This window comes from Brassica napus, chromosome C9, assembly GCF_020379485.1.
Source record: "Brassica napus cultivar Da-Ae chromosome C9, Da-Ae, whole genome shotgun sequence".
NCBI lineage: Eukaryota > Viridiplantae > Streptophyta > Magnoliopsida > Brassicales > Brassicaceae > Brassica > Brassica napus.
This window is the reverse complement of record NC_063452.1, coordinates 19,345,435-19,366,642: the sequence shown is the minus strand read 5'-3', so window position 1 is coordinate 19,366,642 and position 21,208 is coordinate 19,345,435. Positions and strand designations below refer to the sequence as shown.

General features: G+C 36.9%; 2 protein-coding genes across 19 annotated transcripts; one reads left to right on the top strand and one right to left on the bottom strand.

Moving 5' to 3' along the window:
* Nucleotides 1-299: 299 nt before the first annotated feature.
* LOC106431623 (histone-lysine N-methyltransferase ATXR7) lies at nucleotides 300-7,624 on the top strand. 18 transcript variants are annotated; one of them, XM_048767515.1, is made up of 23 exons: nucleotides 300-508; nucleotides 781-934; nucleotides 1,013-1,565; nucleotides 1,660-1,776; nucleotides 2,019-2,318; nucleotides 2,447-2,800; nucleotides 2,896-3,171; nucleotides 3,276-3,894; nucleotides 3,973-4,110; nucleotides 4,209-4,367; nucleotides 4,478-4,651; nucleotides 4,729-4,797; nucleotides 4,916-5,038; nucleotides 5,161-5,576; nucleotides 5,675-5,797; nucleotides 5,968-6,048; nucleotides 6,132-6,185; nucleotides 6,270-6,421; nucleotides 6,517-6,589; nucleotides 6,694-6,744; nucleotides 7,044-7,095; nucleotides 7,188-7,256; nucleotides 7,369-7,624. In XM_048767515.1, exons 2-19 carry the CDS (start codon nucleotides 801-803, stop codon nucleotides 6,536-6,538), a joined length of 3,864 nt encoding a protein of 1,287 aa, XP_048623472.1. In that variant the 5' UTR covers nucleotides 300-508; nucleotides 781-800; the 3' UTR covers nucleotides 6,539-6,589; nucleotides 6,694-6,744; nucleotides 7,044-7,095; nucleotides 7,188-7,256; nucleotides 7,369-7,624. The 18 variants fall into 18 exon arrangements, with proteins under 18 accessions (XP_048623472.1, XP_048623471.1, XP_048623467.1 ...); XM_048767514.1 differs by having other exon boundaries at nucleotides 7,014-7,095; XM_048767510.1 differs by having other exon boundaries at nucleotides 6,682-6,744.
* Nucleotides 7,625-11,929: 4,305 nt separating this feature from the next.
* On the bottom strand, nucleotides 11,930-19,700 carry LOC106431611 (stromal processing peptidase, chloroplastic). Its single transcript, XM_048767505.1, has 24 exons — nucleotides 19,362-19,700; nucleotides 18,994-19,192; nucleotides 18,672-18,916; nucleotides 18,255-18,453; nucleotides 17,771-17,818; nucleotides 17,517-17,624; nucleotides 17,239-17,427; nucleotides 16,820-17,119; nucleotides 16,629-16,730; nucleotides 16,274-16,408; nucleotides 15,853-16,077; nucleotides 15,443-15,646; nucleotides 15,175-15,342; nucleotides 14,735-14,884; nucleotides 14,504-14,641; nucleotides 14,167-14,394; nucleotides 13,938-14,090; nucleotides 13,696-13,822; nucleotides 13,411-13,537; nucleotides 13,025-13,145; nucleotides 12,853-12,933; nucleotides 12,662-12,763; nucleotides 12,414-12,564; nucleotides 11,930-12,336 (listed from the first exon to the last, which is right to left on the bottom strand). The coding sequence occupies exons 1-24, from the start codon at nucleotides 19,547-19,549 to the stop codon at nucleotides 12,245-12,247; spliced, it is 3,780 nt and encodes a 1,259-aa protein (XP_048623462.1). The 5' UTR covers nucleotides 19,550-19,700; the 3' UTR covers nucleotides 11,930-12,244.
* Nucleotides 19,701-21,208: the final 1,508 nt, after the last annotated feature.

Genomic DNA, 21,208 nt, shown 5'->3' with positions numbered 1-21,208 from the left:
AAGACAAACCTAATTCAGCTGATTCACTAAGAAACAACGTTTGACTAATGTTTGGTAAGTTCAGATATGAAATTTATATACATTACGATCTGAACATGAAAAAACACTTGCAACTTTTTGAGACGGTAAATTGCCCACTTTTACTGATTTGTTTTCAGGTGACTGCTGAGTAAAATTTTATTTTTGTCAAAACTAAATATGCAAAGTAATAAGTACTAATATTTGATTTAAGTTTACAAAAAAAAAAAAAAAAAGAGTACTAATATTTGATGAGGTGGCATCGACATGAGAACTCCACATATTAACCTGCCCTAATTGTCATTCCATTCTTTTTCCTCTTTTTTTTTTCTACCGAAACTCTCCCTCTCCGTCTGCTTTTTTTTTTTTTTTTTTTTTTCAATCTCGATAAATCTTCTTCTCCAAGGACTCATTATCAATTTCACTCCAATTGTGTGAACAGTCTCGTCGCTACCTTGATCGTCTTTGACTAGACGTTCTTTCTCTTGAGGTACACCTTCACGTTCCTGTTTCTCTCTTTTCCGCCGTTCGATTGATTGTCGCAGCTTGCGAGGATCATGCAAATTGATCTCGCTTGCGTCGCGTTAACCAATTAGGTCTACGTTCGACTCGATTTTTTGGTCTGTAACGATCGATTCGTTTTTGCTTCAGATTTTCCTCATTCAATTTGAATTTCTCTATGTACTAATTGGCTACGATTTCAATTCTAGTTACATTACTCTTCAACTATTGTTGATCATGGTTTTGGTATCTCTTATGCAGAGAAGATTTCTCCAAGGGCCATGGTTGCACTTGATTCCTATTTCCCAAGGAAGAGACTCTCTGCTTTGGAACCAAATTTCTCTGGTTCGACGTGTATCGGAGTCTACAGTTCCGATGATTCCATAGCAGCACAAGATTACTCTTGTGACGACAGGTGCCACTTTGTATTTATAATTTGTTTAATTTGATTGTCAAATCTTTTTTAAAAAAACTGTAAATTTGTGCTTCTCAGCTGCGATGATTTGGCAACTGTATCTTCCGCTCGTTGCGATTTCGACGAACTGTGTGGTCTGGATTCAGCCTTGGAGATGAGCTGCAGGTCTAATGGAGAAGGCCGTGAGGTTCATGAGGCTGGTGGTGGTAGTGGCGGCACAGACAAGAGTGAGGTTCCAGGGTATAATACAATGTATGCGAGCGGTTGGATGTACGTTAATCAGCAAGGCGAGATGTGTGGCGCTTATACGCAACAGCAGCTATTTGATGGCCTGTCCACTGGCTTTCTACCTGAGGATCTTCTTGTATACCCAACTATCAACGGTTATATGCAAAATTCTGTACCGCTTAAGTACTTCAAGCAGTTTCCTCAACATGTCGCCACTGGCTTTGCCTATCTACATAATGGAATGATAAATGTCCATCAACATGAGACTCGAGCAGAGCATACAGCTTCTTCTGCTGCTCATTTGATTTCCCACCCTCCACAGCCCAGTTCTAATGGTTCCCTCTTGGATCAGCGAATGTTAAACCAGGAGGAAGTGAATTTGTTAGCTTCGTTCATCTCATTGGTAACTTCCTTTCACGGTGATAACTCGTTTCGAAAATTCATCGGACATGATGCTCGAGTACACATAAAGAAACTTCTTAAATTGATTTTGTTAGGGAAGCGAACATGCTTGCTGGTTTCTTGTGGATGCTGAGGGTAGAAATCATGGTCCATATTCTTTATTGGAGCTTTATAATTGGCAGCAGCATGGACATGTTTCAGATGCAGCAATGGTAAGCTGTAAAGAATAGAGACATAAAATGATTTTCTGAAAGATTGTGATTAGTTGAAGAATATGCAATTATAGTGATACCTCTTTGAAGCCTTGTGGCTGCCTAGCTTTGCTTATTTATGCATCTGTGTGATTTTTGTCTCGTTGCATTTACTTTGCAACTCCTTACTTAGTATCTTAGAGTACTTGGGGATATGTTTTCTCTTCTTTTTCTCACGTTTGCTTAAAATTTTTGTTTTGCAGATACGGGATGTTGAAAATAAGTTAAGACCAATCACATTAGCGTCGTTAATTGGTGTATGGAGGGATAAATGTGGTGGTGAAAATTGTGACGAGTCAATGTCTGGGGCGAGCTTCATATCTGAAGTATCTGAAGAACTCTCTTCTCAGCTTCAGGGTGGAATAATCAAAATAGCTAGAAGAGCTCTACTCGATGAAATCATCAGTAGCGCAATTTCAGACTTTCTTAAGGCGAAGAAAAGAGACGAGCATCTCAAGTCTGATCCACCCAGTTCCGCTGCCAATGTTGTTAAATGCATATCGGTAATCCAATTTGTTTTTGCGCATTTATATGCACATGCACACACCTTTTATGCACATACATGCAAATACAAAACTTGTGGGGCTATCATTGAATCGTAAATTAATTTAGTAACGCTTTGTGTGAGCAGTCTCAAGTTATCAATCCGGAGAAAACTGCTGTCTCAACCACTGAAGCAGCAGGCTGTGAGAACATAGAGAATGAGGAGGATCCTAGTCGAATAGTTTCAGAGTCGCTCAAATACACTAAATCTGTTGGAAGCGCCGAGAACTTTGAGACATCTTGCTCAGCTGTATGTGGAATCCTTCACAACAATTGCATGCAAATTATGTGGAATGCTGTCTTTTATGATACTGTGGCAACGTATACATCATCTTGGCGAAAGAACAAACTTTGGTTTCGTTCTCCTGATACCCCAACCGTTTCGAGCTACTGCAAGGGTTCCCATACCAACCACTCAGAAAAACCAGAAGCAGCTGAGAGTGTCAGTTTTTTTTTTTTTTCTACTAAACGAGTGTCATTTTCTCTTATTAGTTTTGCTCATTAATGTGATGAATGTCATTTTTTAATGTTTTGCAGTTTACTTGTAGGGTGGATTCCTCTTCCTGCAAAACTGCTAACTCTAATGCATATGACTTAGCTACCAAAGCAGCAAGTTTTCATGAACCGTCATCTAGGAGAGTAACCTTACCAGTCATTGATGGAACAGAAAGCGTTGTAGCAAGCATATCGGAACACGTACAAGGGGAGCTCTTTTCGTCTCTGGAAACTAATCTGACTGATTATATTGGCATTCTCATTGAAGATGGTGCGAACATTGCTGCTAGTACTGTCCAAGATGGCAAAATGCATGAGGTAAGGAGAAACATTTTTGAAAATTTCCTCCTTTCTAGTTCAGTTCTTTATTGTGACATGCTAGCGTGTGGATACTGAATTCATATTGTTGCAAACTACTGCAGGAAAACTCGTCATGTTTGGAAAAGTCTGGTGAAAAGGGAGAATCGTCTGAGCAAATCACATCTGAGGATATTGTTGCTAATATTTTTATTACAACATTGCAGACATCATCAGACAGTCCGGTCGGTGATGAAGTTGATACTCTGGATATTCATGAGCCACCACCACCTGGGTGTGAAAGCGGCATTACAAGGCCATCTCTGCGCTGTAACTTTCGGCCTGTAAGGTCCAAAGAATCCATTCCTGAGATTGAAGAATATGTTGCAACGGCTTTATGTAGACAGAAGTTGCATAATGTTGTTATGAAAGATTGGAAATCACTGTTCATGAAGTGTTCTCTTAAGGAATTCCTTGCTTCACAGAAAGGAAGCCATCAAGTTTCTCGCAAAGAAACAATCGCCCCGAGGAAGCTCAAAGCGATTACTCAGATCAAAAAGCCAGTAAAGTCTAGTATATCAAGTCATACAGCCGAGAAGCCAAAGAAACAATGTGTCAGATCTTCTGAAAAAATTCTGGTTAAACGATCTAAGAAACCTCCTTCTAAAGATACACCCAGTAAAGATTTGTCACTTAGTAAACCAAGTCAGCCGAAGATAAGGAATGCTGTCCAGCAGGATCAAAGTATGTATTTTCACCCTTTATCATCCAAATTAGAGAAACTGCGTTTACCTTACATACTGTTCTATTATTATTATGCAGTTATCATTAAGAATGTGACGAAGGTTCGGAAAGAAAAGGTTGGTAAAGATGCTCATCGCAAGGTGATTTCTGAGAAAAACCAAGATGTTGGAATGGCAGATGAATTTGATGACGAACTTCTTATAACAAGACTAAGAAGTAAGTTTTCTTTGTACTATATATGTGTGATTCTATTTTTGATATCAGGGTTTGTGTTTTTTCTTTTCCGTTTCATGTTATTTCGTTAAATCTATTAGGGATATCAAAGAGTAAAACAAAAGAGTTAAGAGAAGGTACAGACGCTGGAAAATCCTGTGAGGAGATTTCATTGTCTGCTGAAGAATCCGTGGAAACTGTTGGCTCCAGAGATCATGAGGAAAATCTTTCAAATAAGTCTTCTCAGAAAGTGCAAAAAGGTAGAAGACTCTTTTATCTGTTTCCTGTACATTTAACCTCCTGTCGTCGGGCTCTTGAGCTTCTTTACCATGTACCCCGAGCCTACTAATCCCTTCCTTCTGAAAAGCAGCTAATGTGTCAAAGCTAAAGAGAAAGAATACATCAGAAGTCGAAGGAGCACAATCTTGTAGTGGAGCAAACGGAGGATATACTGAGATTTCTGGAAAAGACACTGATACAGAAAGCCTTGGATTTGAAACCAGGGATAAGGTTTCCCATGAACGCCTCAGCAAGAGACGGAAAAGTAAGATCTCTTTAAATTTTTTTTCTCAGGTTTTGGGAATGCATCCTGCAATTAATTTACTAATTTACTATCTCCAGAAGATGCAGCTAAAGGAAAAAATATTGTGGAGAAGTCTGCGTGCAGCGTATCACATAAATCTCTTAAGCGTAAGTTTCTAGAATCGTACTTTGTTGTTGTTGGATACTTTAGTTCCTTCAGGAGAGATCTGGCTTCTTGAATGCATGGTCCCCAGATTTTAACAATTCAGTACTTTGTTTCATGAAGCATCGGAATCATCAACTCTAAAGAGAAAGCATTCATTAGATGAAAATGTCCCCAAGGATTCTGAGAGTGCTGTTGGAAATGAAGGAAAGCTTCCTGGCAATACATCAAATAAAATGCAGAAAGGCAATTATTTCTTAAGAAGTTTTCACTTTTTAGGTTTTATGGTTTAATATTTCTCTCTAATATATATATATATATATATATATCATTTACCGTAAACTAAATTTATTGGTTGGTTTGTATAGTAGGTTCGAAGAAATTGAAGCTTAAAAGGAAGCTATTACCAAAACATACAACAGAGCTTTCTCCCATTGAGGATTTGGCAGTGGATAATGACAGCAGACCTACGTCGATTGCACTAAAACCATTGGTAAAATTGGGACCGAAAGCAAGCAATAAAAAGGTGTTAGTTCCAATGCCAAAGTCCGATGGATGTGCACGCACATCTATTAATGGCTGGCATTGGCGTGCATGGTCATTAAAGGCTAGTCCTAAAGAGAGAGCCAGTGTTAGGGGAAGTTCTTGCGTGCACACGCAACATTTTGGTTCCAAAATTAGTTCTTCTCAAAACGTTCTTTCTGCAAGAACTAATAGGGCAAAGATGCGTAATCTTCTAGCTGCTGCCGATGGTGCTGACCTCTTAAAAGTTTCTCAGTTGAAGGTGAATAAAATAAAAACAAAACAGTTTTCTTTTTGAGTGACACATCCGTGTGGTTTTGATATATATTTTTCTTTTGTTTTGTGTCATGACGGTGACAGGCTAGGAAAAAGCGTTTGCGGTTTCAACAAAGCAAAATTCATGATTGGGGTCTTGTCGCACTTGAACCAATTGACGCAGAGGACTTTGTGATCGAATATGTTGGAGAGTTGATACGTTCTTCTGTAAGTATGACTTACTTGATCATGTGTTCCATTGAATTGATTTATTGTTGTAGGTAGTAGTTCTGTACAGTATCTTAGCTTCTTTGATGAACCTTGATGTTCTACTTAAGGAAAAGACTATTTCTATTTCTTTTTGATCATGATTGTCGTTCAATATGTCAATCTCACAGATATCTGAGATCCGTGAACACCAATATGAAAAGATGGGAATTGGAAGCAGTTATCTTTTCAGGCTTGATGATGGCTATGTGGTTAGTCACCTGTGCAATACATTAATTCTTATCTAAATTATAGTGTGGCTTTTGAATTTGTTGTTGTTTACTGTGAATCTTAGATTGATGCCACAAAGCGAGGTGGCATAGCAAGGTTTATAAACCATTCATGTGAGGTAATAATTGTATAGTATGAACGAGTAATTTGTTTTGTGGATTCCTTGGGGAGTCTCTTATAGAAGACATTTGGTTTATTGCAGCCTAATTGTTACACCAAGATTATAAGTGTGGACGGTAAGAAGAAGATATTTATCTATGCGAAACGGCATATTGACGCTGGTGAAGAAATAAGTTACAACTACAAATTCCCGCTTGAGGACAACAAAATCCCTTGCAACTGTAAAGCACAAAAGTAAGTTGTTGAGGGGTTGATGATTTGTATATTTTCTTGATTATATTTATTGTTGATGTGTTGTGCCTGAGTTTAAGTGTTGATTTCGTGAGCAGGTGCCGTGGATCACTGAACTAGGAGGGGTGTGGTTGGTAGAAGAAACTGAATCAGATGTATACTATGTACGGGGTGAGCACAATTTAAACATATTTTGTAGATTTGTATTAGTGAAGAATTAAATTAGAAACGGTTTACTGATGAGCTAAATTTGACTTGTTTAGAATGTTTTTTAGACATGTCCAGCAGGCAGCAGCAGATGAGTATCCTCTCTTTGAACACAAACTGTAACCATTTTATCCCACATACTAACACTTATAAATAAGTTATTTTCTTTTTGATATTTTTCTAGTTTTCTTTTGTTGTTGTTGCCATCAACAACGAAAAATATTCAATAATAAATCTATTTTATTATTATAATTAACTTAATTCCTTATGAATTTAAAGAAACGAGATTGATATTTATTGTGTTTCGTGTAACAAAACAAAAGGTTATTATTGCTAAGCATTTTTAGCTGTCCATTGTAAAAAACAAATGCCAACTTATAGAAATCAGAACTTTGTTGGATTGGTTTCATTTGAGCAGAAAGAAAGGAGAAGAGAGATTATCATTGTTACGGCTCAATGAAAGCTAAGTGGTTTGTTTCTGAACGTTTAAAGCATTTTATTGATATTTTTGGGTTGTGTTAATATAGCATGTATAGTTTTTAATGTTTTTTTTGGTTTGCAGGAATTGTAAGTAAAAAAAAGATTAGCAATGTGATAATTCCATTTCCACAACCGCATTGTGCTTGATATGGTATGTATAATGTTATATATGTATCCTTCGCTTTTTTTTTAAAATTTCTTACTATTGCAACTTATTGGACACTGACGTTTGGTGATTTTAATTTTAACTAAACCGAGAAAAGCAAAATTGCTTCATCAGACGCGAAACGGGACAGGCCCTACTTTTGCTCTATCTAGTTAAAAGGCAATATTGGAGTAGTGTTGCCTTTCTTTCCCCTGGCTGTTTGGGTTTGCCAAAGACAATTTGTTCATCGACTTCGTTTCTTGTCGTTGGGGTACCAAGTTTTTTCTATCTGTAGTTTGCAAACTATTTATTGTATGAATTAAAATATTTGAATCATTAAAACACTTGAAATGGTGCCAGTTAGTGTGTGAGAATTACATTTGCCTTTTATAATGATTTGGTTACATATTTATTATACATAAAAGATTATTAATTACGTAGAAACTACACAAGTAGTTTTAACGTGTTTAAAGTAGTTTTGAAGGAGTGATGCGTGTGTTGATTGTTGGTGCTGCATGCATGTATTGAATAGTCTTTAGTACTTTCATCTTAGCTTTGTGCTTAACAATAGTTTTGTAACTTAATGTAGGAACAAGAAGGTTCTTGTTGTCAAGCTTGCCTTAACTAATGATATCAAAGTTCAAAAAAAAAAAAAAACTAATGATATCTCATGCCTCTTGTAGTAAATTTTGCTTAACTAACGATATCTCCTGTTGGAACATGTGTTTTCATCTTCTTAATTTGGTTATTACATTTTTTGTTTTGCAGTTTACCAAATACCGTCCAAATAATTTCGAGTATCTTCAAATGTTTCAATACTCGATAATATGTAAGAAGACTCACCAATCACCATTAGTGTTTTTTTGTAAGAGAAATAATTATTTACCATTTTCAAATATATTATTGATCATAAAAGAGTTCAATAAACAGTTTTTGTTCACATTTTCACATTGACAGAGTCAACAGTACCCCCAACTCAAAATACAAAGTCAGATGATTTTGAATTTTGACGGTGTTTGAAGTCAAACTGTCCTATTTTCTTCACGTTAATACAAAGTCTCTAATTTGGTTAGTATAGTTTTGATTGAGTCTGTTTATGTTGCTTTTTTTTTTTTGCGTAATGTATGTATCACTCACTATCACTTTCCGGCTATCGGAAACAGCCGTCAGCATAGCAGAAGCACCACAATAGTATGAGATTTTTTATATATATCGAATGTCGAATTATCATTCGATAGTGAATGTGTTGAAATTCTTGCCAATAATATCCAATTTATAAGTTTGACCCGATCATAAAGAAGTAGAAATCCATTGTGAAATTTAGAGTTTGGGTCTATGAGGTGGTTATTGATTCATAGAATAAATATTGGCGATGACAATTATTTTAGTGAAAATAGTTTTTATTGAATAAATATAATAAATGTGAGATTTAATCATTGAGATGATAAGAATATCATTAGATATTTTAGTTGTTAGTTATGAGTTTTCATAGATAAAATGTGTCACAAGCTCTAAATATCTTCTATTGCCAATAGACTATTGGTGTTTACAAACATTTATGGTGTGGTGCAGTTTAGATGTATGAGTTGTTTTAACGCTTCATGTTAAATTTTAGGAGGACTACGATTGTAGTTCATGTCAATGTCAGTGTTTTTTTTTTTTTTGTGCACATTTTTTTTTGTGCACAATCAATGTCAGTGTTTATCCACAAAATAATCGCATCACTTTTGAATAACATGTAGTTCTAATAAGATGCACAGTATTATGTAATCCCGGGCAGAGGATAACCGAATGATCCAACTGATATACACCATCTGCGAAAAAAAAGAAATTAGTTTAGAAGAGAGGTCGATAATTCAATTTTTAAAATTTGATCGCTAAACGCCTCCAATAAGATTGTTAAACAGTTCATGCCATAACGTCCTAGGTAGCTTCTGAGTCGATGTCATGCTCCGTAACCGTAAGCCATAAGGATTCAAGAAAAGCGTAGGTTATTTCCTGACTTCAAACATGAATTTGAAAAATAAGTAGCAAACTGTTGGTGATAATTAATACATGAGCAGATCCTCCTAGAAAAAGTAGGACACCAGGCTCTTGCCTCTGAATTCTGGCTTACGACCTCTTGGTCGTGAGTTCTTCTTGCCTATGGGCCAAAAAGGAAAAAACTTATAAATGGAGATTTTTTTCATATCTCAAGATATAACCAAATCTAATATAAATTTTGCTTAAAGCTACATATATAAGAGACTCTAAAACCCTAGAAGGGGGATCCAACATTCAACAGATTAAGAGATAAACAACTAGAACTAAGAGTTATATACACCAATATGTTGTATTCCTACTCTTAAGATTAATAAAACACCGCTTTTGATCTCTTTGATTATCTTACTTCATATTTCTGTAGTGCCACGAAGGACTTTGCATTATTTTTATCCTAACAATTATTAGGTCAATTCTCTCGAATATTAAAAAAAAAATTCTCTCGAATATCCTTTTTTGTCACAAAAATTGCTATTTTTAAGTTTTTGTCCCAAAAATAACTCTAAAAAAATGACCAAAATAGTTTTTTTTTTATTTTGAAAATTTTAATTTTAATTTTTAAAAAATTGAACTCATTCCCTAAACCAAACCTCTTAACTCTAAACCATAAGTCATTAGTTAATCTTAAGGATATAAATGCCGATTTATCCTTCAATAAAACTTCTTTTGGTCATTTTTTTTCCTTAGGAGTTTATTTTTGTGAAAATAAACTAAAAATGGCTATCTAAAAGAATTTTTCCAATTATTATTTGACACTTCAAACTAGATAAGATACTTCAAAATGACCTTTAATATATTTTATCAAATATAAGAGCAACATAATTTGGTTTATCTATATTATTAAAACTGAAGTACCTTTTGGTTCCGTTTGGAAACATGAATAAAAAAAGATAAATGAGAATTGTTTGGAAACATGGATAGCAGATTAATTACTTCCTTTTATTTACACATGTAGCTAGGCCTTGGCACTTTACCCGATACCCGAAGCTGCACCCTAACCCGACCCGAAAAATCCGAACCGAAGTAGCAAAATACCCGGATTTAGGAGAGATTGGATATCTGAACCCGAACGGATAATATCCGAACCGAATGGATACCCAAAAATAACCGAACATAAGTATATATAAACTTATATTTTAAATTTTAAATCTTTTATTTTATTTAAAATATTTATATTGATGTTACACATACTTTAAAATCATATAATATACATATAAATACATATAAAATGATTTGATACTCACTTAAAATGCATGTCAAGCTTTTTGTTTTATGTATTAACAAAAGTTACATCTAATTTTTTTTTAAGAAAATGACCAAATTAATGTTTATTTATTTTTGCAATGTTATCTTCAAATCTATTAATCACTCAGTCTATTAAAAATAAAAAGTCAATTAAGTAAAAGTTATATTTTTAAATACAAGAAACTTAAAACAATGAAAAAATTATTTTTTTATTTCAAAATCTAAATATCCGAACCCGATCCGAAATAACCGAACCCGAACTAAAAATACCCGAACCCGACCTGACATACAAAAATACCCGAACAGATTCTATATCCTTATACCGAAATACCCGAAAATCCGAAATACCCGACCGGAACCCGAACGGGTACCCGAACGCCCACCCCTACATGTAGCCATTGCATTTATAATAAATTACGTATTTCCTTTTTGTATTTTTTTATTTACAGATTCTCCCACTACATTTAAAATCAATTTAATTAATTACTTACAATGGTTGTTGCTTCTTTATGGTGAAAATAAAAACACAAACTGAAATATATAGTATATATTATATAAAATAATATTAAATATAGTCTTACTTTATTTAGTTTAGTCAAATATACAAATTTCGAGAGTTCAATTTTCAAGAAAACAAAATCTCATAAAATTAATAATAATTCATAGAAAACTAATGCAAAAATTAAAAATTTAGGTATGTTTTTTTCATTTGAAAATAAATTAACAAAAAAAAACCATAGGTTAATATATGAATAGTACAATTATATCAAATTGTATTAAGTTATAATAAAAATATAATATTATGTAAACTACAAAATATAAAAAATATACATGGATTTTTTTTTTTATAAAATCAGCGGTTCATGAGTTTATATTGAACACAAATTAAATCAAACACCCGCGCGGAGGCGCACTAGAACTAAGAATTAAGTTAATAGACATAATATTCAACCAACAAATTGGTGTATAAATCGTGATCAATTAAGACAACATGGACAAAGTGTGGAATTAGCTTACACCGGAATATGGTCATACGACTCAATCCACTGTTTTGAATTGGAACCCTATAAACTTAAATCAAAAGATACTATTCATGATTAAACTAGTGACTGAGTATTCTGGTAAACCTTCTTGTAACCCTATAATGCACACTGGTCGAACATTCACTGATATTTTGTGAACCAGTTTGTTGTAATCTGTATCACAAATATAAGCCGTGCAAACTGGATAGAACATAGGAACCAACTTTCCCTATATTTTGATCATTTTCCAGTGACCGACCTCAAACCATTAAATCACAAACTACAACTATTGGTTTTCAACTTTTTTACTCACTTTTCTTGGTGTCATTATGTACCCTTAAGCCACCAAATTTTTAACCTACTAGTCCATGATCACCTCCAATGTTTTCACTGATGAGTATCGATTTAAATAACGTTTACAGCTGCATAAATTTTGCACCGTACTAGTAACGATCCAGTAAAAAAAAAGGTAAACTAATTTGGTACTGTTACAAATACGAAGTAGACCAAGAGATGAATACTATAGATACTTATGTTAAGATGATCACAAAGAAGTATACAGTACTCTTGTATCACAGCTCTAATGATAACCTCTGATGAAGCTTCTTCCGAGCCTTATGATGTTTCTGTAGTATCGTATCTATGGCACACGTCTTCAACTACACATTACAAGCCAAAACCTGCTGATCAGGTTGTTGGTCTTGTGGTCATAGACGAGCCTCGTCCCACTGGAAGAACTCCTGAGAAAGAATCTTCTGGTTCTTCTTCTTCTGAAAGAGCTGCACAGCAGAGAGATGAGTTTTTCAATCCACAACTGATCGGAAAACTATTTTGCTCAAGAGATTGTCATACTTACCGGTAACGTCTTCGCCAGCTTGAGCCCCAGCAATTCCGATGCAGGAGTACAAAGAGTCCTCGTCCACTTTCAATTGATTATAAGCGACGTATATGTCCTCGACTGAAGCAGCTTCGTATAAGGAAGTAAGTTCTTTAATGCATGACAGTTCCTAATAGTCACAACAACCCCCATCAGAACAAGTCAAGTCAAAAACTGACAAATCACAAAAACCTTTTACTTTTCCGAGCATGCAAAGTCAGTCTCACCTTCCTCGGAACAGAGGAGGCCTGCAAGTGAGCTAATAGGTTAAGCCAATAGGCGTTGGACTTGAGTTCAGCTTCGTGTCTCATAAGAAGAGTTCGCTTTGCCTATTGATTGACAAACAAACGCTACTTTCCATTAAAAAAGAAAACAAACTAACAATAGCTGAGCTGAGAAGGCAAACGAGACAACTAACCCGATCCAACTCCCTTGGAGCAATTTGATTGCTGTGCAAACCTCTAAGAACGCTCTTGCAGGCATCAACAGCTTTGAACACCTGAAAAGGGCATTGAGAAACTTTGTAAAGGAAAGTGTTGACAAAAGGTGCAGTACATCTATGGTAAGCAAAAGACAAAGACTGCACACACCTTGCCGGGAGTGGAAGTCACAGATATCACATACCACCCAAGATTCAACCTATCAAATAGGTTTAGCTCAAATGATACATCATATGTCAGTCCAAGAGAGTCTCTTACTGTCGTGAATAGCCTGCAATGAATGACGTAAATTTTCTCTTTCAGTAATGGGTTGAAGATAAGATTTATCTAAAGTAATAGGTACCTAGAAGCAGAGCAAGCTTAGGCTAAAGTACAAAAAAACAATCAGATGTATAAACATAAATTCTCTGAACCATCATTTTTGACACTAGATAAAAAAGCGTTCATCTCCTAGACACTAATTAATAATGGACATGGCCCAAATCAGGCACTACAATAGCAGCATAGAAACTCAGCTTTCGAATAATAAGAGTTACCTTGAGTTTATAATTTCTGCCAGCAGACCCATTGAAATTCCAAAGAAAAGAGGGTGGGAACGTAGCTTTCTTTGCAACTCCCTGTTGCTTCCATCTAGCAACTGGTCCTCTGATTTCAAAAGTCCATCTGCCATTTCGTTGTGTTTAAATGAAATACTGAAAGCTACTTACCTCAGCGCTAACCGCTAAAATGATAAATTTCTGGGGCATGAGAGACGAGCGGAGAACTAGACCTATACACAAAACTGCTACACTATACGACTCCTAGATTTATGTGTAAGTTACCATGAGCAACAGAATGCTTGCTAACAGACTGAAAAAGGTCATCCCCGTCAACTGTAAAGCCCCAACGATTTGGGGCTGGTCCCGCAATGTATGCGCATGCTCTCTCATCAGTATCCTTCACGAATACCTGTCCAGGTTTAATATGTGTCAATACATCCTGCTTGGATCCCACGTATCTAAGGATCTGGGAAAACCAAAGAGAAGAACTAGAAAGTGCCTTGCACTACTGCTTTGTTCCTGACCTGTTGAAATTGCAAGCCATCTGTTGGTTGGCGAAACACAATAGGCTCAGACCCTAGTGGTTTTGCAGAATCATGGCTAGCTTTAACTGTACCAAGGTAATCGAGGACACAACGCTCAATTTCCTCCTCTGAGAAGTCCCCCACAATGCTTACCTGAAGTAAACCATATGAAATCCAAATAAACGAATATTACTCAAGCAAATATAAGCGTTCAAATTTGAGATATTACCTCCATATTTTCCCCAACAAAATGACTCATGACCGCGTCTCTCACAGATTCTAGATTCAAGCTCTGTAATGACTTAGGTGTCGGCTCAATAAAGCGCTCATCACCGTTCAGCATTGCGGTCATGAGTTTATGAGCAGTCGCACGCTCCAAGCTTTTAGGAATTGATCTATAATACGAAAGATATAGCTGCCGTGCTCGATCAAATGCATCTTCCAACCAGACACTATGCTGCAATGCCATATAGAATCACCACCCTTTATCAGCAAAGATTAAAAGAAAAAAGAACAAGAACAAGCGGAAAAAAACACTGGACAGCTTATTAGTTATAACCTAATACCTCAAGCACCATGTGAAGCAGCTGAAAAGCTGCTTGCATTCCATTGTCCCTCAGAGTAAACCGGAACTCCATGGCAATGAATTCCTCAGTTGACTCTAACGAGCAGTTTATCAAATGATTTACACAGAAAAGCTCCACCTAAACGGAAATTAAATGGCTTTCAAATCAAGCCATATCCTTTTTCAGTACTAAGTAAGAAATCACAATGCAATTGTCAACAGCTTAACTTGCCTGCTCCCTTGAAAAGTCTCCAACTCGACCACCCTCGCTCAGTGTACGAACACCAACAACCACAGCTCCTTTGGAATCTGATGTTTCAGCAGCTCGGCCACCACCAACAATAAGCCGCATGACACCGGCCCGAGACTCGGTCTGTGATATCTGTATTGAAGAAGGAAAATTTCAAGGGGATGGTTTATATATCTATTTGCAAATTGTAGTATCAATCAACACCACAGTTTGTAACACCCATAATTACTTACCAAGAAACATGGATTTTCTGCTAAAACTAAACATATTTTTAAAAGAATGTTTAAAACTGCGATTTGTATGCTGAGAGCATAAGACAATACAAAACTGAAGAAAACAGCTTATAATGTGGTAGGAAAACAATGTTACCGAGGAGTTGCTTAGAATAGTATGCGATGGGATAAAAAAAATACAAAATGTACCTTGAAATTTACAGGTATCCCATTGGATAGGCGAAGCTGAGTGATGCCAGTCTCTTTGTCATGCAATTTGGTTACGCCTGACCCAGGAATAGGGACAAAACATGGGTTTCGCTGCAAGGTTAACTCTTGTAATTGTGATTGAGAGATCAATTCTTTTGGCACCTCTAACTGCAAAGATGAAGGGAAAAAAACTGATTCAGAACTAGCCTTTGTTCTAGACTTGAACTATGTGAAGTTAAAATCAAAGAAGTTCCAAACCAAAGATTACCTCAGGCTCAGCTTCAATGGGTGCTAGTAATCCTGATTTTACAGAATCCAATATTTCGCTGGGAGTTATATTGAAATCACTCTCATCAACCCCCTCGCCATGCATCTTTGTGGGAACACAAGCAACTATTGCTGCAGGAAGAGGTGCAGTGGGCTTTCCAAAATCAGAAACAAATTCTAATACCTTGGCGCCAACAGTGTTTACCTGGACAGGAAACGCATAAAAAAATAAGAGAACTAATTCCAATATTATAAAATAAAATTAATAGGATGATATGGAGGAATAGAAATTCCACAGTTATTGATGAGCATTTTGTTGATAAACACCAGGAATTTCGAAATAAATATTCACTTTTCGTGTCACATTCTACATGAAAAGCTAATAAGAATAAATGGAACTGTGAAGCCTACCTCTTCAAGCGTAACAGTCCCAGCGACAGCAACCAAGGTCTCATGTCCTTGCGTCTGATCCATAACCGTGTGACCTAGTGCATCACTTTCCATTATAAAGTCCAGGTTATCAACAGACGACACATTATCAATCATAGCTGCAAGATGTTCGCTGTCTTTTAAAAGAGCATCCATGTAACGTGTAAGTTCACCCTTGGTAACACCAAATTCTTTGAGTCTTCGAACCTAGGGAGTAGAATTACATGTTAAATATAGCCGAACGAGTTCTCATAAGCAAATAAAAACTGACAAATGGCTTCGACCATCTCTTTAGCTTATGAATTCAACCAATATATTTGACACCAAGTCCAAATTATCGGTTCAACCAAACAGAACAACAGTATTCACTATGGCGAAAAGTGAGAGCAAAGAATAAGCAAACCTCTTGGACAGCAACTTTTACAGCATTTTGCCAATTTTTGGGCTCTGCGGTGACAGTAAGAGTCGTAACAGTGCATCCTTCCCTTCCTGAATCACTATGGTCCAGTTCAACTGAGGTAAATGGCGGATTTGAACTCTGAAAGGTACACAAATAACATCACCAAATTTACGGACAGTACTAACTCCCATTAGATTGACCACTTTTACAATACTTGAAGGGCTACCAATTTACTTTACAAAAAGCTAAGTTGCATGCACAGTACAAGAAAATGAGAACATTTTTTTTTCTTCTCGAGAAAAATCTGAGAACAAATGTCTTTAAGCAAGGCAACATCCTAAATCATCATAAGCCATACCTTGTATCTTGTGTTAATTCGAAAATGTAGAGCAGAGAGAAATATTCTTTTCATCAGAACATTTCGCAGGTCACCAAATGTCTGAACCTTGCTTACAGGTATCTGCAGGCAGGCCAAAAAAACTTGTAAAAATTCATAGAACTACCACCCTAACGTGGGCTGTGTCAAAGTCAAAAGATTATAAACAAAACCTTGCAGAACATGTTGATTGCAAAATTTTGAAGAAGCTCATGCTTAAATATCTGCGGAGGCTTAAGATCAACACTGGTTCCAGGAAGCGACCAATTATGCTCCACCGGAGGACGAATTGCATGTCTTTCTCTTTTAATGATCTTGGATTGATCAGCAGTATTTGTTCTCTCTTGGGAAAAGGTTCCACCAAGACCAGCTGGTAGCTTCGGGACAAGAAAATTAGCCATGGCACCGAAGGCACCAGGCGTAGAAGAAGTGGGTGTTGCCTCATTATCCAAACCAGTTTTTCCAAACACAGCCTGTGCAAGAGCGATGGTCCAGTCAAGATAGGGTAAGATAGACTAGGAAGCATAAATCAATACATATCTACTAAAGAGAAAAAGAACATGCAAAAGAAATGTAAAGACAATATCATTACTTCAATATTGTGGACAATCCGAGGTATGTTGTCAATGTCTCCCACAATATATAACGTGGCATTCGCTGGGAAGTACCATCGCTCGTGGAATTTCCTGATTTTGTCAACATCCCACTTCTTAATCTGCTCTTCCAATCCAATAGGGAACCTTTTACCCAACTTGTTCTCAGAATGTAGATGTTGCAACAACTTGTGTCAGGAAACAAAACACAATGTGTCATTGACAACCCACCAAACACTGAGCACGAAAAAGAAAATTTATGCTGACATATAGATACCTGGCAGTCAACACGATACTCAATGGTATTCATCATCTGAAGTTCTGAAAGTATGGCCCGCCTTTCTTTCTCAACTCGAGAAGAGAGGAATTTTGGGTGAAAAGCTATCTGTAATCATTAGAGAAATCAGATCTTGTCCACCAAATGAATCATATCTATGAAATTTAGACGGATTCTAATTTTCAGTACAGAAGAACTCAGGACATATCCCATGGGAAGACATCATCTAAGAGAGTAAAACCAATGATGTATACCTCATTCAAGGCGTCGAGCACCGATGGAAAGAGGTCGTCCTCAGAGTCCTGAAAAGTTTCAGCACTTCAATTAAAATGAAACTAGTATACTCTCTGTCAAACTATCAGCATCATTAACTATAAAATAAGAACACCCACTCCAAATTATCACAATAACATCTACAGAGGAAACAAACAAAGAAACTGGCTTCAAGGTCAGTCAACAAATACAGATCAATGACAAAACCGCTACTTCTTATGCCACATTTAGATATACATATACATATATAGTGAAGTCTTCGGAAGTGATAAGGAGAAGAAGAAAAAAAAGAGAGGGAGAATGCAATAATTGGTAAAATCAATGTTATTACTGTAAGCACCATAAATAAGTCATACTGTCTACTACTATAAGTAAATACAGAGGAAACAAAAACCTGTAAAACTCAACTAACCAAAAGAAGCTAAGAATCAATAAATATGACAACCCGTGAACAAGAAAACAAACCTTTGTGTGCGTTGGAGAATGGATATGAAACACTGTATGGTGGAAATCAGTGTAGGCATTAGAGCGGGCACCTGTACCAAGAAGTTTCTCACGTTTCTTGCTCCCAAGAAACGCAACATGTTCTATCATATGAGCAATGCCTTGCTCATCATCTTCCTCATCAACCGATCCTACATGAACTTCCATGTGCGCCTCAAATCTAGCAATTGCACATACAGTAAAATGAGGGTAATCATAACGGGAAGGTAGTACAAATAAACTTCATCTAGCCATTTTATTTATTTTTATTAACAGAAGATAAGTGATATGTGGATATTATGTACGAGGAACCATGTTAATTATATCTTATTCTTACGCCTGAAGTAGCCATTAAGAGTATCATGTGTAGACCAACTTCAAGCAGCCTACTCAATTTACCTGTTTGGAGGAACTTTGTTAGGCAAAATAAGATACCGAAGCCCATTTTTCAACTGACCCCTGTGCAACTTGGGATGAGAAGGAAGTTCACAACCAAGAAACGCTTCTAGCTCTGCCGAATCAAACTCAGGGGGCAATAGCTCCACATCTTGTCTCTCCTCAACAATACCATCTGGCCAGGCTGTACCAGCAGCATGTGGCTCATCTGGTCCAACAGTTGCATTCACAATCTGAGAAGGTTTGCCCTGCAAGTGGTGGAGTCAAGTTAAACACAAGAAGCAAACAATAGAATGCAAATGAGATGTTTATATAGCTTACTAACCAGAGAAGAAGACTTCCTGGACAAAGGAAATGAAGTTGTGTCCACGAAAGCTCCTGGTAAAGATCTTCTTCTGATCCCTGGTTGAGTCTTTCTACAGGTACGACAGAAAATACGTCCCTGAGAAAGCGATGGCTGAGTAACTCTCTCCCCCAGAACAATGTTCCTCTTCCAACGTCCCTTGTTCGTAGTTTGCTTCGCCCTTTTTCACAAACAACACAAAAAAAAATTAACAACCTATTGGGAGTCACACTGCTCCAAATTATCAGGAGAAGAAACTAATCTCAACAAAGCAAAGATGTTAATTTTTCTAATCAAAATCTTAGCTCTATGAATAGATAGACATAACAAAGAAGTTGGTGATTGAATACCAAAGACCGTTGTAAGGGATTAGAGACTGAGCTTCGACGCGAACACGGTGGTGCGCCGCGGGATTAAACCTAACTTTGTTGCGGCTATCTTTGATAAATCCAGAGCGGCGGCTATCTCGGGAGTTGAGAGGAGCTAGGATCGGGGAGAACTTGACGCCGGTGAAAATGGAGGAGGAAGATGAGGCCATCGCGTGTCGATGGCTAGAGGTGGAGGAAGAGAGGGGAGATGAGGTTTACTACGTTTCTTTCTCTTCTCTTCTCTAATTTCTTTTGGGGTTTTTTTTTTTAATTGGTGCCAAAATATTTCTGGCTTCTCCTTTTAGATATTTATTATCGCGCACTATTTTTATTTTTATTTTTGGTAATCAATTATATTTTTTGTTATTAGAAAAATATTCCGATTAAATTCTGAATTATGGTCTAGTCCAGCTAAAACCCTAAGCTGTTTAATAGGAAACATGGGCCTGTATGAATATGAATAGATATAGTAATTGGACTCCTCCGCGTTCAAATGAATCTGTGAGTTATACTGCTGCGGAACGTGGTCCCCCCAGACCCTATGACTAATCCCGCCCATTCTATATTCTTTAACTGCTTACAGAGTTACAGCTAAACGATCTTGGCATTTTTACCACTGAGTTTTTAAGCTTCGGTTACAAGCAAAAGTGGTTTTATTAGCCACTATCCACGGAAGACATTTTGTATAAGCATAAAGAATCACTTAAGCTCTGTATATCAGAAGTGGTCCAAAGAAACCAAGTCGGCTTCGTTCAAGACCGCCTCTTGTGATGTATTACTAGCATCAGAATTAGTAAGAGATTTTCACTGTCGAGGGAAGACTAGGTTGTTTGAAGATTGATATTTTGAAAGCGTATGATAATCTGAATTGGGAATTTTCTTTTGGGGATTTTGAGGACGATAGAACTGCCTGATGAGTTCATTGGATGGATAAAGGAGTGTATCCCTTCACCGTCATATAGTGTTGCAGTCAATGGAGAGTTACATGGCTTCTTTCCTGGTCGTAAGGGCTTGAGGCAAGGAGACCCAATATCTTCTCTACTGTTTGTCATCGCTATGGATGTCCTGTCAAAGATGCTAGATCAAGGAGCCACTAATGGCAGGTTTGGGATACATCCTGAGTGTGAAGCTCCACTGATTACTCACTTGAGTTTCGCGGACGATGTTTTGATTTTCTTCGATGGTTCATGGGAGTCGTTGAGAGGAATTTTACAAATCTTAGAAGAATTCAGGGAGGTCTCGGGTTTGAGAATAAACCGAAACAAACTGAACTCTAGTCGATGCAGAGAGTTGGCAGCTGAGATGGGTATCGCGCAAGGGTCTCTGCCGGTTCGCTATCTTGGAGTACCGCTGTCACCTAAGAAGATGACTCGATCAGACTTTCAGCCGTTATTGGATCAAATCTCCACTAGGTTTAATTCATGGACGGTGAAACATTTATCTTTTGCTGGGAGATTCTAGCTGATCTAAGCTGTGATATACTCAATAATATCTTTTTGGGCCTCCATGTTTATCATCCCTAATGAGTGCGTGAGAATTTTGGAAAGAATGTGGGGAGCCTTTCTTTGGAATGGGGCCCCAAACTCAGCTAGGGGAGCAAAGATATCATGGGATTCAGTGTGTACTCCGAAAGAAGCAGGGGGCTGGGTTTAAAGATACTAACAGATTGGAATGTTGTTCTTGGGTTGAAGTTGATTTGGCTTTTATTTGCGACGGGAGGTTCCTTGTGGGTTTCTTGGGTTAGAAGAAACCTGATAGGAACAAAAAAAATTTGGATGTTGGTTCCGAACAGGAGAAGAAGTTGGATTTGGAGATCGTTATGTAAGATG